Below are 11,882 nucleotides of genomic sequence, written 5' to 3'. Positions count from 1 at the left end.
AAGAACGCACGTGGATGCACCGCCCGCTGTATCCGCAGCCCCCGCGTCCCGGGAGCATCGCCCCCCGCATCCCGCAGGTGACCGGGGAAGGGGAGCTCGCCCCAAATATCTTGAGCACTCTGGGAATTTTTTTTGGGGGGCCGGGGGGATGTTTGGATCTTGCAGGACTCCAAAGCTGAGCCGCAAATGCCCCTTGGGGGATATTGGGGATCCCCGGGAGGTGTTTTTTGGGGGTCCCGGGGTGGGTTCCCGGCACAGCCCCGACGATGAGCAGGGGGATGTTGGGTCCCCGGAGCCACGTGGCGATCGCCGGATACCGGCGGGGAGTGGGGGGGACACGGGACAAACACACCGGCTTTGGGGACCCCTGGGACAGGCGGGGGTTGGAATCTGAAACGGGGGCCCGGAGAGGGGGAACTCCCGGCAGTCTGGAGAGGAGGGGGGAGCAGCGAGGGCTGTGGGGGGAGCCGGGACCCCCGGCAGCCTGGAGAGAGGGCTGGACACCTTGGGATCGCCAGCACCCCGAAGGCGAGAGTCAGGGGAGAAGGGACCCTGGGACCCCGAAACCCCCCGACCACCCTAAAAGGGACCCCGGAGAGGGGAGCCCCCGGGACCCCCGGGACCCCCAGCAGCCCAGAGAAGGGGGATCCCCAGAATGGCAAAGTGAGGAGCCCATAAAGGAAGGACCCCTGGGATTCCCGGGATCTCCGGCAGCCCAGAGAGGGCGGGAACCCTGGAGAGGGGGTTCCCCAATACATGTGAGACCTCCAGCAGCCCACCCAGGAGGGACCCCAGAACCCCAAAGTGGATGGACCAGCGAGGGGGAACTCCACTGCTGAGAAGGTTGGTTTGGGCTGAATCTTGGTGGTTTGGAGGTGATTCCTGGTGATTCCAGGTGACTTCTAGAGATGGAGCTGGGCAGGAGGGTGTCAGAGACTGGAACAGTTAAGGATTTCTGCATTCTAAGAGACTTCTGCAGGCTTTTGACTTTCTGATGGGCAACTGGGCCCATCCCCCCTCCTCCAGTGCAGAAGATGTCAAGCCCCGAAAAGAAAAGGTGGGAAGAGACCACGAACTCCGCGCCAAAAAGGGAGACACCACCCTATGAAAACAACTCCCCGCCTTGGGGGAGCTGCAAAGGATATAGATACTGACTGGTGACTTTGGGGGTTTTGGCGGGGTTTTTCTTCTTCTTCTCCCCCCACCGCCTGCGGATCAAGACGTCGCTGGATCCAGTGGGTGGTGATTATACCACTCTCATCTTTCCTTTTTTTTCTCTTGCTCTCCCTTACTCTTACCCTGTCTTTCTCTGCCCTATGCATTTGTTTTCCTCCTCCCCCGAAAGGTTATGACAGCACCCAAAATGTTAACATCCCTATTGATACAAGATTGTGAAAATAAATCTTGTCAATATATGTTTTCAGACACCGATTATTTAGTGTCGTTTTGCTTTAATCCACCCCAAAGGAATTATTGATAAAACCTGGGTTACCCCCCCCTCTTTTCCTGGGGCGGGTTGTAACAGAGGGACCACCAACCCAATGCACCCACACCTTGTTTTCCCTCCTAAACCAGGAAAAATTCATCCCTTTGGGAAGTCTGTCTCTAAACTCTATGGCATGAGCCTGTAAGTCTGATAGATGTGTATTAGTTTGAGTTACTCTGGGCAGAAGGGAATGAGTTTACATAGAATAATTCCTTCCCAAAGCTTGGCCAGATGGAGGAGGAGGCTGCGAGGAAGAGGAAGATGCCCCAGGACCCCCAGGCAGGTGAGGAGGAAGTCAGTGCCCCTTTGCCCCTGTCTTGTCCTGTATCTCCCAGCCGAGCATCACCCCCGGCTGCAGGACAACCCCGCTGCCGCCGCCGTCCTGCCGGGGCCGGAGTTGGGGGGATGTCCTTGGCCTTCCCTCTGGGCCGGAGGCAAATCCCCTCCCTGTCCTTCTTCCCTCCTGCCCCAGGCCCCGAGCTGAGGACGGAGAGCCCGGAGGACAAATCCCCCCGGCAGAGCCTGGTGGGAGAGGCCGTTTTGAAGGGCTCCACGGCGCAGGAAGGCAGCGGGGAGGGAAAGCCACGAAGGTACCCCAGGAGGAGGGTCTCCAAAGCCAGCCCAGGGTGCTCTGAGGAGGAAAGACCCACCCTGTGCCGGGAAGGGGACGAGAGCTTGAGCCAGAGCCCTGACCCGGAGGTCCATGAGCAGCCTCACACCAGGAAAAAGCCCTTCAAGTGCTTGGACTGTTGGAAGAGCTTCAGCCAGAGCTCCCACCTGATCTGCCACCAGCGCACCCACAGCGGGGAACGGCCCTACATGTGTGGGGAATGTGGGAAGAGCTTCATCTGCAGCTCCAACCTGATCTGCCACCAGCGCATCCACACCGGAGAACGGCCCTACAAGTGCTTGGAATGCAAGAAGAGGTTTCAGACCAGCGGGAATCTCCTCCTGCATGAAAGGACACACACAGGGGAGAGGCCCTTCCTCTGCACCCACTGTGGGAAGGGCTTCAACCAGAGCTCCCACCTCGTCACCCACCGGCACATCCACAGCGGGGAGAGGCCCTACAAGTGTGGGGAGTGTGGGAAGAGCTTCAGCCAGAGCTCTGCCTTGACCTCACACCAACGGACCCACCAGTAAGGGAAGCCCTAAAGGTGCCTCGACTGTGGGAAGAGCTTTGTCTGCTGCTCCAACTCCATCACCCACTGGAGGAGTGATGTCTTCCCACATTGGGAAGACACCTGGCTGGTGGTCTCCACATCCTCCTGGTTCCCCACAGGCACCTGGGTGAACACAGTGGGAGAAACATCCATGGGGTCACAAACTGACCTGGAAAATTCAGTGGGAAGAGCTGATTTGTTGAATTTAAAACAAAGACATTCAACAAAGACATCTAAAGCCCCACCATTTTACTGGCATTTGGGGTCATTTGGAGATCCAGGGGAATATTTGGGAGGATTTGGAGTTTCTGGTGGGATGTGGGGGAGATTACCCCAAAAATGGGGGTTCCCAGCCTGGGCAAACGGGGCCACATTCTTGTAGTTGTGCCAGCAGTTCATGTCCCCCTGATCCTGTCTGTTCTCCAGGAACTCCCCTTGGCTGTTCCAGTGCCTGGCCTGGGTCTCCCCACACGGGGTGTCCCCCCCAGGTGCCCAAATCTCTGCTGAAGTGCCTGAGCTGCTCTCAGTTGGAGATGTACCCGGGCAGGAACCTCTCCCGGTCGGGGCCGTTCACTCGGCTTTTCCCAGGACCTGGAACAGCCCTGGGTGTGCAGGGACACAGGTCAGGGGGTGCCCCCCCAGCAGCCCTCAGCCCCCCCAGCAGGTTGGGAGCTCAGGGGGCCACCCCGGACCCCCCTTTCCCACCCCCCTCTGCCCCACAGCTGCTGCAGCACCAGTTACTGGGTGGGGGAGTCCCCCCATCAGCCCCCCAGGGACGGACAGGGGGCTTGGGCACCTGTGCACAATCGTCACCAGAGCAAGCACACAAAGGGTTACAGAAGCAGTGGACATTCCCAGGGCGGATCTGCCCCCTCCCAGAGCCCCAGGGAACCGCTCCAGGGCTCAAGTGATGGGGGACAGGGGAGACCCATGTGGGAACCCCCTGCCCTCTGTCCCCCTGCCCACTGTCCAACACCCCTTTTCTCCCCTCTCCCACCCCTTTCCCATCATCCCCACCGTCCCCAGCTCCCCCCCAGCTCGGTTTGGGGGTGTTTCTTCCCCGTGCCCTGCTCGGTTTCACAGTCTCAGCCCCCTCCTCGCTCACTTTGGAGGTCCCAGCCCCCCTTTTCTCCCGTTCTCCCCCCTTTTTCCCATTGTCCCCTGAAAGGCAGCTGTTAAATATTGGGTGCTGAAAAAGCTGCTACATCGTGTCCATTCCAAATTAAGCCTCCATTTATTAGGATGGACTGGCATCCAAACGACAGCAAGAAGAGTCTTCTAATTCTCTTCTGCTTAATCCTCTCTGCAGCCGCCGATTTTCCCTCAAACCGGGCGGGAAAACAGGAAGAGCCCTGGGGTGGTCGGGGAGCAGCGCTGACCCCAAAGGGCTGCATTTCCCCTGCCGATCGTCCTGCTCTGCCCTCCCCCGGGGCTGGCTCTGCCTGGCGCTGGCCGGACGTGCCGGGGCTCCTCACTGAGCAAAGCCCTTGCCAAAGTTGAGGGGCAAGTGCCGAGCCCGGCTGGCCTGGGAGGAAGCGACAGCAGCGCGGGCCGAGCGGGCGGGATGGGGTCCGAGCAGCGGCGGGAAGTTGCAAACTTGGCAGCCAAGAAGTTGAACTAAAGTGAAGCAGCTCCAAAAGGCCGTGGTCTTGGCGTGGGGGCGGGAGGAAGGGGAGCTCCGTGACTGCGGCCGGGGCTGGTTGGGAGCGGAGCGGCCGGGGCTGCCCCCGGGGCTCGCGGGGGCCAACGGGGAACGGACAAACGGACCAACGGACCAACGGCCCCTGCGCTTCGGCAGCAGCAGCGGCGGCAGCAGCGACTGTAGCGACGCGCTCTCGTCTGACTCTTGTTCGTGCTCTCCTTGCTCGAGCTCTTCGTCCTCCTCTCCCGGTGTCCCGCTGTCCCAGGGTCCCTGTGCCGGTGTCCCTGTGCCGGTGTCCCACTCCCGCGGTCCCTGTCCCATTGCCGGTGTCCCTGTCCCAGTGTCCCACTCCCGCGGTCCCTGTCCCATTGCCGGTGTCCCCCTCCCCTTGCCGGCCCGGGCCATGGCCCCGGCCGTTCCCCTGTGCCGGGCGGGGCCGCCCCGTCCCCGGCCCTGGGCGGCCCGGCGCGGTCTCGCCCTCGCCCGGCTCCCGGCGCGCCGGCTGTGGCGCTGCTGGGCGCTCCTGTGGGGCTGGCTGTGGGACGGGCTCGGCCTCGCCGCCCCTTGGCTCCGCCTGGCTCGAGCCCGGCGCCTGCCGGGGCCGGCGGGGGCCGCGGGCGCCGCGGCCGCTGCCGCCTCCTCGGCGGCTTCCCCGGCCAGAGCTCCGCCGCTCGCCAGCCCGGCCGCCGGCAGCGAGCCGCCGCTGCCCGCTGCGGCTGGGGAAGCCCGGCCCGGGCCGCTGGAGGGGCGCTCGGGGGCCATGCCGGGCCCCGGCCCCAACGCTGACGGCCACGTCTCGCCCGCACCGAAGGCCAAGGAGCCGCTGCACGAGCGCTACCGGCTGCATTCGCTGCTGGGCAGCGGCGGCTTCGGCCGCGTCTACGCGGGGACCTGCCTGGCGGACGGAGCCCCGGTGAGTGCAGGAGGAGGAGGAGGAGGAGGAGGAGGAGGAGGAGGAGGAGGAGGAGGAGGAGGGCGGGACGGGCGGCGAGCTCAACCCGCCTTTCCCCTTGGCTTGCAGGTGGCCATCAAAGCCGTGTCCCGGGATGGCATCCGGCGCTGGGGCGAGCTGGTGAGCGAGCGGGGCCAGCGGCAGAAAGCGGGGCGGGACGGGCGGGGACGAGCCGAGGCCCGGCAGGGTGGAAGCCGCCGGGACACCTGGAGGGAGAGTGGGCGTGGGCTCGGTGGGGGACGGGGAGCATCCAGGGCTGGCCGAGGGGGAGCAGGCAGACAGGCACAGCATCAGCCCCACTGACGACCCCGTGGTCCCCCCGCAGCCTGACGGCACCCGGGCCCCCCTGGAGATCGTGCTGCTGGACAAGGTGTCCAATGGCTTCCCTGGGGTCATCCAGCTGCTGGAGTGGTTCGAGCTCCCCAACGGGTTCCTGTTGGTCATGGAGCATCCGGAGCCGTCTCAGGACCTCTCTCGCTTACTGAGGGCGTGGGGGTTCCTGCCGGAGGAGATGGCGTGGGGGCTGTTCCGCCAGGTGCTGCAGGCCGTGCGGCACTGCACCAGCTGCGGCGTCCTGCACCGGGACATCAAGCCCCAGAACATCCTCCTCCACCTGGCCAGCGGCGAGGCCAAGCTCCTCGACTTTGAATGTGGCACCTTCCTTAAGGACACGGTCTACACCCAGTTTGCAGGTGAGCCCACAGCCGGGGGATGCTCCTGGTGCCGGGCACTGCATGGCCATGCCCGGGTGTGGCAGTGGAGATTGCCCCTTTGGCTGAGGGGGAACAGGATTAGTTCTTCAGCCAAGTTGCTTTTGGATGGGGCTGGGGGGTTATTGTGAGACAGGCCCCGGCCTTGCCGACAGCCTGTGCCACCCACCCTGTCCCGGGCTGGGTCTGGGGCAGGGGGGAGCCAGCCTGACCAAAACCCCCATGAGGGTAGCAGAGAAGGGGGTCAGAACTGTGCACCAGCTGGCTTGGTGTGCAGGCGAGGAAGGGCTTGGGCTGCTCCGCTCGCCTTGTTTGCCTTGGCTTATGATGAATTGTTGGGGGCAGTGCAGTGGGGCGGGGAGAAGGCACGGCTTTTCCCCACCACTGGGTGGGTATTTCCAGGGATGCTGGGGTGAGGCTCTGGGAGCAGGCAGCATCCACCTGCTGAACTGCGTCTGTATTCCGTAGGAACACTGTCATACAGCCCGCCAGAGTGGATCTACCTCAAGCGCTACCACGGCGAGGAGGCGACCATCTGGTCCCTGGGCATCCTGCTCTACCAGATGGTCTGCGGGAAGCACCCTTTCCGCAAAGGCCCCAACACCATCTGGGACCAGCTCCCGTTCCCAGCACGGGTCTCTCCAGGTGGATACCAATCTTTGTGGCACGGGGGGAATAACGGTGTTGGGAGAGGGCAGCGGGCTCACGAGGACGCCGCTCTTGAAGCTGTTTGTGTCCCATGGGTGGCTGGAGGAGGTGGCCTGTGTCCTGCCATCCTGCTCTCCTCCAAAAGGGAGAATCGATGGAGAAGTTTGGGCACAGCTCTCAGCACAGCCAGCACAGCCTGGGCACGTGGACAGTGGGACAGAGGGGACAGGATCCTTCTCCAACTGACCGGCCATTTTCCCCCCAGGCTGCCAGCACCTTATCAGGTGGTGTTTGTCCATCCGCCCCTCGGACAGGCCAGCACTGGAAGACCTGTTGTGCCATCCTTGGGTGCAGGGCATTCCCCTGCCCTAGAAGACGGGAGAGATCCACGTGCTCCCTTTGATCCAGGGGCCTGGCAGGTAACACCTCCACACATCTCTTGGCAATAAGAACCAAAGGAAACCAGACTTTTTTGTCAGCCTGTAGCACTGAGGGGGGGTCATCCCACGGGAACACGCCCCTCTTTGTGCTGGAGCTGGGCTGCAGACCTGGTCTCCCAAGTGCTGGTGGCCACCATCCAACCTGGTTTTGCTCGTCCCGCTTCACAGACAGCTGGGCCCTCGGCAGAACGCTGACAGCCTGGTCTGGCCCCCAGGGAAGGAGAAGGGGCCTCTGGAGAAGCTGTGCCGGGTGGGCCTGCTGCTGGAGACATCGAGGACGACGTCGAGGATGACAAGCTCTCAGCTGACCTGGACGCCGGCGAGCTGAAGAGGATGGCCTTTGATTCTGGCCCCTTCCTCCAAGCCGTGCTCCACACGCCGTTTGCAGATGAGTCCACACCCAGGGGGTGCTCCCGGACACGGGCATTGCTCAGCCTGGCTGGGCACCGAAGGTTCCCCCTTTGCTGATGGGGAACCTGAGGAATTCTTCAGCCGGCTGCCAAGCTGCTTCTTGGCAGGAGGGCGGGCGGGTGCTCTGGGCTGGGTGTGAAATGGGAGCCCGGCTCTGCCCCCAGCCTCTGCCACTGCCCCTTTGCTGGGCGGGGCTGGGGCAGGGACAGCCAGCCTGCCAAAAACAAACCCCCGTGGGGGGAGCAAAGGCGGGGCTGCAGAACACCAGCTGCTTTGGGCTGCAGGCCAGGAAAGGCTTGGGCTGCCTTGGCTTAGGAGCCTTTCTTTGGGCCAGTGCAGCAGGGCAGGGAGAAGGCCTGGGTTTTCCTCAGCTGGAGGAGGTGGGGTTTTCCTTTGGCCTGCAGGGTTTGGGCCTTCCTCAGAACCCTGACAGAAGGTTAACATTTTACCTTTTTTTCTTGTTTCCGCTTTTGGTTTGTAATCTCTGTTCATGAATTTGTTGTTTGTTTTCCAGGGAAGAGTTGGAGCTGGTGCCCAGTCCGGGTTGGGAAGGGCTGGGACCATCCCTGGAGAGGATCTGACGTCCCCTCTGAGAAGGCTGAGGACATCCTTTGGGACACGCTCTTCTTGCGGCAGCAGATCTTGTGAGGTAGATGCTCATCTTGCCCATCTTGTCAGCAGGAGTGGGATAATGGCTTTGGGGAGATGGCAGCAGGCACATGAACATCCCGCTCTTGCAGCTGCTGAGGAGGTTGATCTCCTGGGCTTGGCTGGAGGAGGTGGCACCTGTGTTGAGTAATTGCTGAAATCCAGTCGATCTGGGATGACCCCAAATGACAGTTTAGTTTTCAGCTTGCTCGAGCTGCATCTCAGCAGCTTTTGGGTATCATTTTTGGCCCCCAGACAGGACACCTCTGCCTGATCTCCCGCGGATCCGAGGGATCTCTGGATCTTCACGCCAGCACCAGGACTTTGCTGCAGAAGAGCACAGATCCCCAGCCCAGTCTGGGACACAGGTAAGATCCCACTGGATAACAAGGCATTCTTTTTGGGAATCCTGCCCATGTCAAACGTATGGATCTTTCAGCACACTGGGGTTCTTTGGTATTTTGGGAATCCTGCTCATCTGAGACCTGTGGATCTTCCAGCACTTTGGGTGGGTTCTTTGGTATTCTGGAATTTGGTCTCTGGCTTTGTTTTATCCATCAATATTGTTTTGTACTTGTAAATTCTCCCAGGGAGAATTTAATGGAGTGTTGGAATCAATGGGGGGCTGTCCTGGAACACTGAATTAGAATCCATTGTTGCAGTTGATGCTGTTTGAGAAGGGGAACAGAAGTGGAAGGAGGTTATGTCTGGTGCTGTGTTTTTCACTTTGCAGAACCTGTGAAAGGGCAGAAAGATTGTGGTGTGAATGCAGCGCCCTCAGAGCCCTTGGTGTGAGCCCGGAAAGGAAAATCAAGCTGAGGGACAAGATCAGTCTAATTTGGGGACATTGTTGGAGGCTGGAGTTGCAGTTCTGGAAGAAATCCCTGAGGAAATGGTGCCCCTGGGGAGAGGAAGAGGACGAGAGCATGGGCAGCCTGCTTCAAACATCCCCCCAGGAGACCTGGGATCAGTCCCTGTGCATCCTGTAAGAAAGATGGACACTGGAAATGGGATTGTCCACAACTGAAACTTCAGAACCCTCCGAACCCTCTCGTGGCATCACTGAAGACGACTGAGGGGGCACCAGAGGATTCTTCCCCATCAGAACATCTGGTTCCAGCCAAGCTAAGCACAATTGTTTGTGGCTGTGGGAACTTGTTCCTCTGTGTTAAATGCAGGGAAATGAAACTCAAGGGACAATTCTAGAACAATTGTCTGGTGTGCCAGGGAATTGGGAAACTGGGCCATTTTTAATGCTGTGGCTTTGAAACTGGGAAAACAGTGGTCGACTCCCCAGTTTTTGTATTTCCCCAATTCCCCAAAGCCTCTGCTTGGGAGAGATCTCTTGGCAAAATGAAATGCCACAATCCCATTGAAAAATGGTCCAATATAGGTTATTATTGCAGAGCCTAATTCTGGGGAAGTTTCTAGTTTTGCATGAGAGTCTCCAGAAGCAGAAGTAATCCATCTGCCACCATCACTTGGGGATGCAGTGGTTCCAACAGGATGGGCTGGAGAGGTGCCTCCATGATCCAAGAGAGCAGAACCCGTGAGAATTCCAGAGAAACCTGGAGTGGGGTTGGTGAGGCCAAAGCAATGTCCTTTGCAAATAGAAAGTTGTAAGGGATTCTCACCCTTTGTAGAACAATTGATGAAATTTTGCTTGTGAAAAGAAGGTGAATCTAAATGGAATGCTCCAGTTTTGCCAGTCAAGCAGGCAAATGGAAGGCTATGCCAGTTAGTCCAAGACCTCAGAGCTGTAAAGAACAGAGTAGAAGATATACAAGCAGTCGTAGCGAGTCCTTACACTTTGCTCACTCCCCTAAATGAAAGTTTAATATGTTTCACAGGATTAGGTTTGAAAGCTGCCTTTTTGTGTCTCCCTTTGAGTTGGGAAAGTCAAGAGCTTTTTGCTTTCCAATGGGAAAATGCAAAGCCGGGGAGGAAAACCCATCTGACTTTGGTGGTCCTCTTGCAGGGGTTTAAAAATAGCCCCCCAATATTTGGAAGTCAATTGGCAAAGGGACTGGAGGAATGGAGAAGTCCAAACCCACCCTCTTGGAGCCTTATTGCAGTGTGGGGATGATCTTTTGATAGCCACTGATGCTGAGCAGCAACGTTGGGGTCAGACTGTGGCCCTGTGGAATTTCCTTGGGCTGAGTGGATATGGGGTATCCCAAACACAAAGTGCAAGTAGTCCAGAGCCCAGGAGCCTCCCCGGGCTTTGGAATTCTCCAAGGACAAGGGAGGCTGGGCCAGGAAGGAAAAAAGCAACCTGTCAACTGCCCCAGCCCCAGCAAAGGAAGCCCAGAGCGGGATTGCTTCCAGACTAGAGGAGAAGTGTATTGGGGCAGAGCTGACTTAGGAGACAGCCCCTTGGAAAGTCCTGGTTGGGATTGTTTCCCAGGGGGGGCAGCTTTGTCCGGCATGGAAAACAATTCTCTGGATGCACAGAACTCCCCACCACCAGGTCAGAGATCCTGACAGAGATCCTTCTCCCAGTAGAAGAAAATGAGTCTAGTGCTAAGGATTGTCAACTCCTTGAAACCTTAGAGCAAACTTTGCTCCAGGAGGCTGGGCAGTTCCCCCAAGTGGGCAAATAATAGTCCCTGAGCCAATCTCCTGTGACCTGGTGGATGGGGAACATGAGGGGATTCCTTGGAGTGAAGCAAATTATTGAAACATTTGCCCAAGTGGGTTCTTGGTCCAAAACTGACCCCAGTTGTACAAGCAGTGAGTCAGCAGTGTGGTGTGTGGAAGAGAAATAATCCAAACCCTGCCACTGGAGTGGGAACAGGTGATGGAAAATGCAGAAATGCTGCAGGTGAATGTTGGCAGATGGATGTGACTGAATTGCCCAGAAAAGGGGGGTGTAAAGATCTCCTGGTCTTGGGGGATACCTTCTCTGGGTGGCCAGAGGCTGTTCCTTGTTGCACTAAGCAGGTTGGGAAAGAGACTGCAATCCTGTTCAGTGCAATCCTCCCTGTATTTGGGATGCCTTTGGGAATGTCATCAGACAGAGGTTCCCACTTGACTGCAGAAACAAAATGCTTCACTCTTGTTTTGCTCTTCTGACAACAGTTCAAACACTGTTGACGTGGGAGGAAAATTTACATGTCTTTTTAGTGCCAAAGGTGATCCAAGTGTTGCCCACAAGTGTCTGTATTAAGTAAGCAAGACTCTGTAAGGAATCTGGAAACTGTGTGTGTAATGTAAAGCCCTGTGTGGCTGTCACTGAGGTGCTGAGGCTGAACAACAGCCCCTGAGCCAAAGCTGAGCTCTAGATGAACCTTCCAACCTAATGGGCTGTGTCTCCATGTATCTGCTCCTGAGCTAAAACTGGGTCTATTTGTTGGTACAAATGTGGTGGGATGGGACTCCACCTGTGTATCTGCTCCTGAACCAAACAGGTGTGCTTCTTAGGAAGATCTGTTAGTCTGGGCTCATCAGTGAATCCTGTTTGTATCTGTTCCTTAACAAAAGATGTCTGATTGTGAGCAAAATCTGATCTTTCTCTTTCTGTATCTAGAGAGTGGTCGAGGCCATGGCAGTCGATGTCTGGCCTTGTTTGGCAGTGGCTGGTGCAGGGGGAGCCTTGGTTTGGGAGAAGTAGAACATTGCTGCCAAGATTCTGCTCTGGCCAAATAAGGAACAGTAGAATCTTAGAGAAGTCCTGGAGAATTGGATCAGGGCTGGAACTCAAGCAAACAGGATGTGAGCTGAGCTCTGGGGACCCAGAGAAGATCAAACCAAACATGACGGTCTCTGTGGGGAAAAGCAGT

General features: G+C 58.3%; 1 protein-coding gene across 2 annotated transcripts; it reads left to right on the top strand.

Moving 5' to 3' along the window:
- Positions 1 to 4,559: 4,559 nt before the first annotated feature.
- Positions 4,560 to 11,546, top strand: LOC113992800 (serine/threonine-protein kinase pim-1-like). Of its 2 annotated transcripts, none has more exons than XM_027730460.2 (8): positions 4,560 to 5,204; positions 5,313 to 5,363; positions 5,569 to 5,935; positions 6,422 to 6,598; positions 6,867 to 7,020; positions 7,210 to 8,101; positions 8,356 to 8,468; positions 8,834 to 11,546. In XM_027730460.2, the coding sequence occupies exons 1-5, from the start codon at positions 4,695 to 4,697 to the stop codon at positions 6,971 to 6,973; spliced, it is 1,212 nt and encodes a 403-aa protein (XP_027586261.1). In that variant the 5' UTR covers positions 4,560 to 4,694; the 3' UTR covers positions 6,974 to 7,020; positions 7,210 to 8,101; positions 8,356 to 8,468; positions 8,834 to 11,546. The 2 variants fall into 2 exon arrangements, with proteins under 2 accessions (XP_027586261.1, XP_039247200.1); XM_039391266.1 differs by having other exon boundaries at positions 4,619 to 5,204; positions 6,867 to 7,016.
- The last annotated feature ends 336 nt before the right edge of the window (positions 11,547 to 11,882 follow it).

The sequence above is a fragment of the Pipra filicauda genome, unplaced genomic scaffold (assembly GCF_003945595.2).
Source record: "Pipra filicauda isolate LSUMZ 115617 unplaced genomic scaffold, ASM394559v2 scaffold928_size49953_pilon, whole genome shotgun sequence".
Classification (NCBI taxonomy): domain Eukaryota; kingdom Metazoa; phylum Chordata; class Aves; order Passeriformes; family Pipridae; genus Pipra; species Pipra filicauda.
The sequence above is the reverse complement of the archived record's forward strand: the minus strand, read 5'-3'. Positions and strand labels throughout refer to the sequence as shown.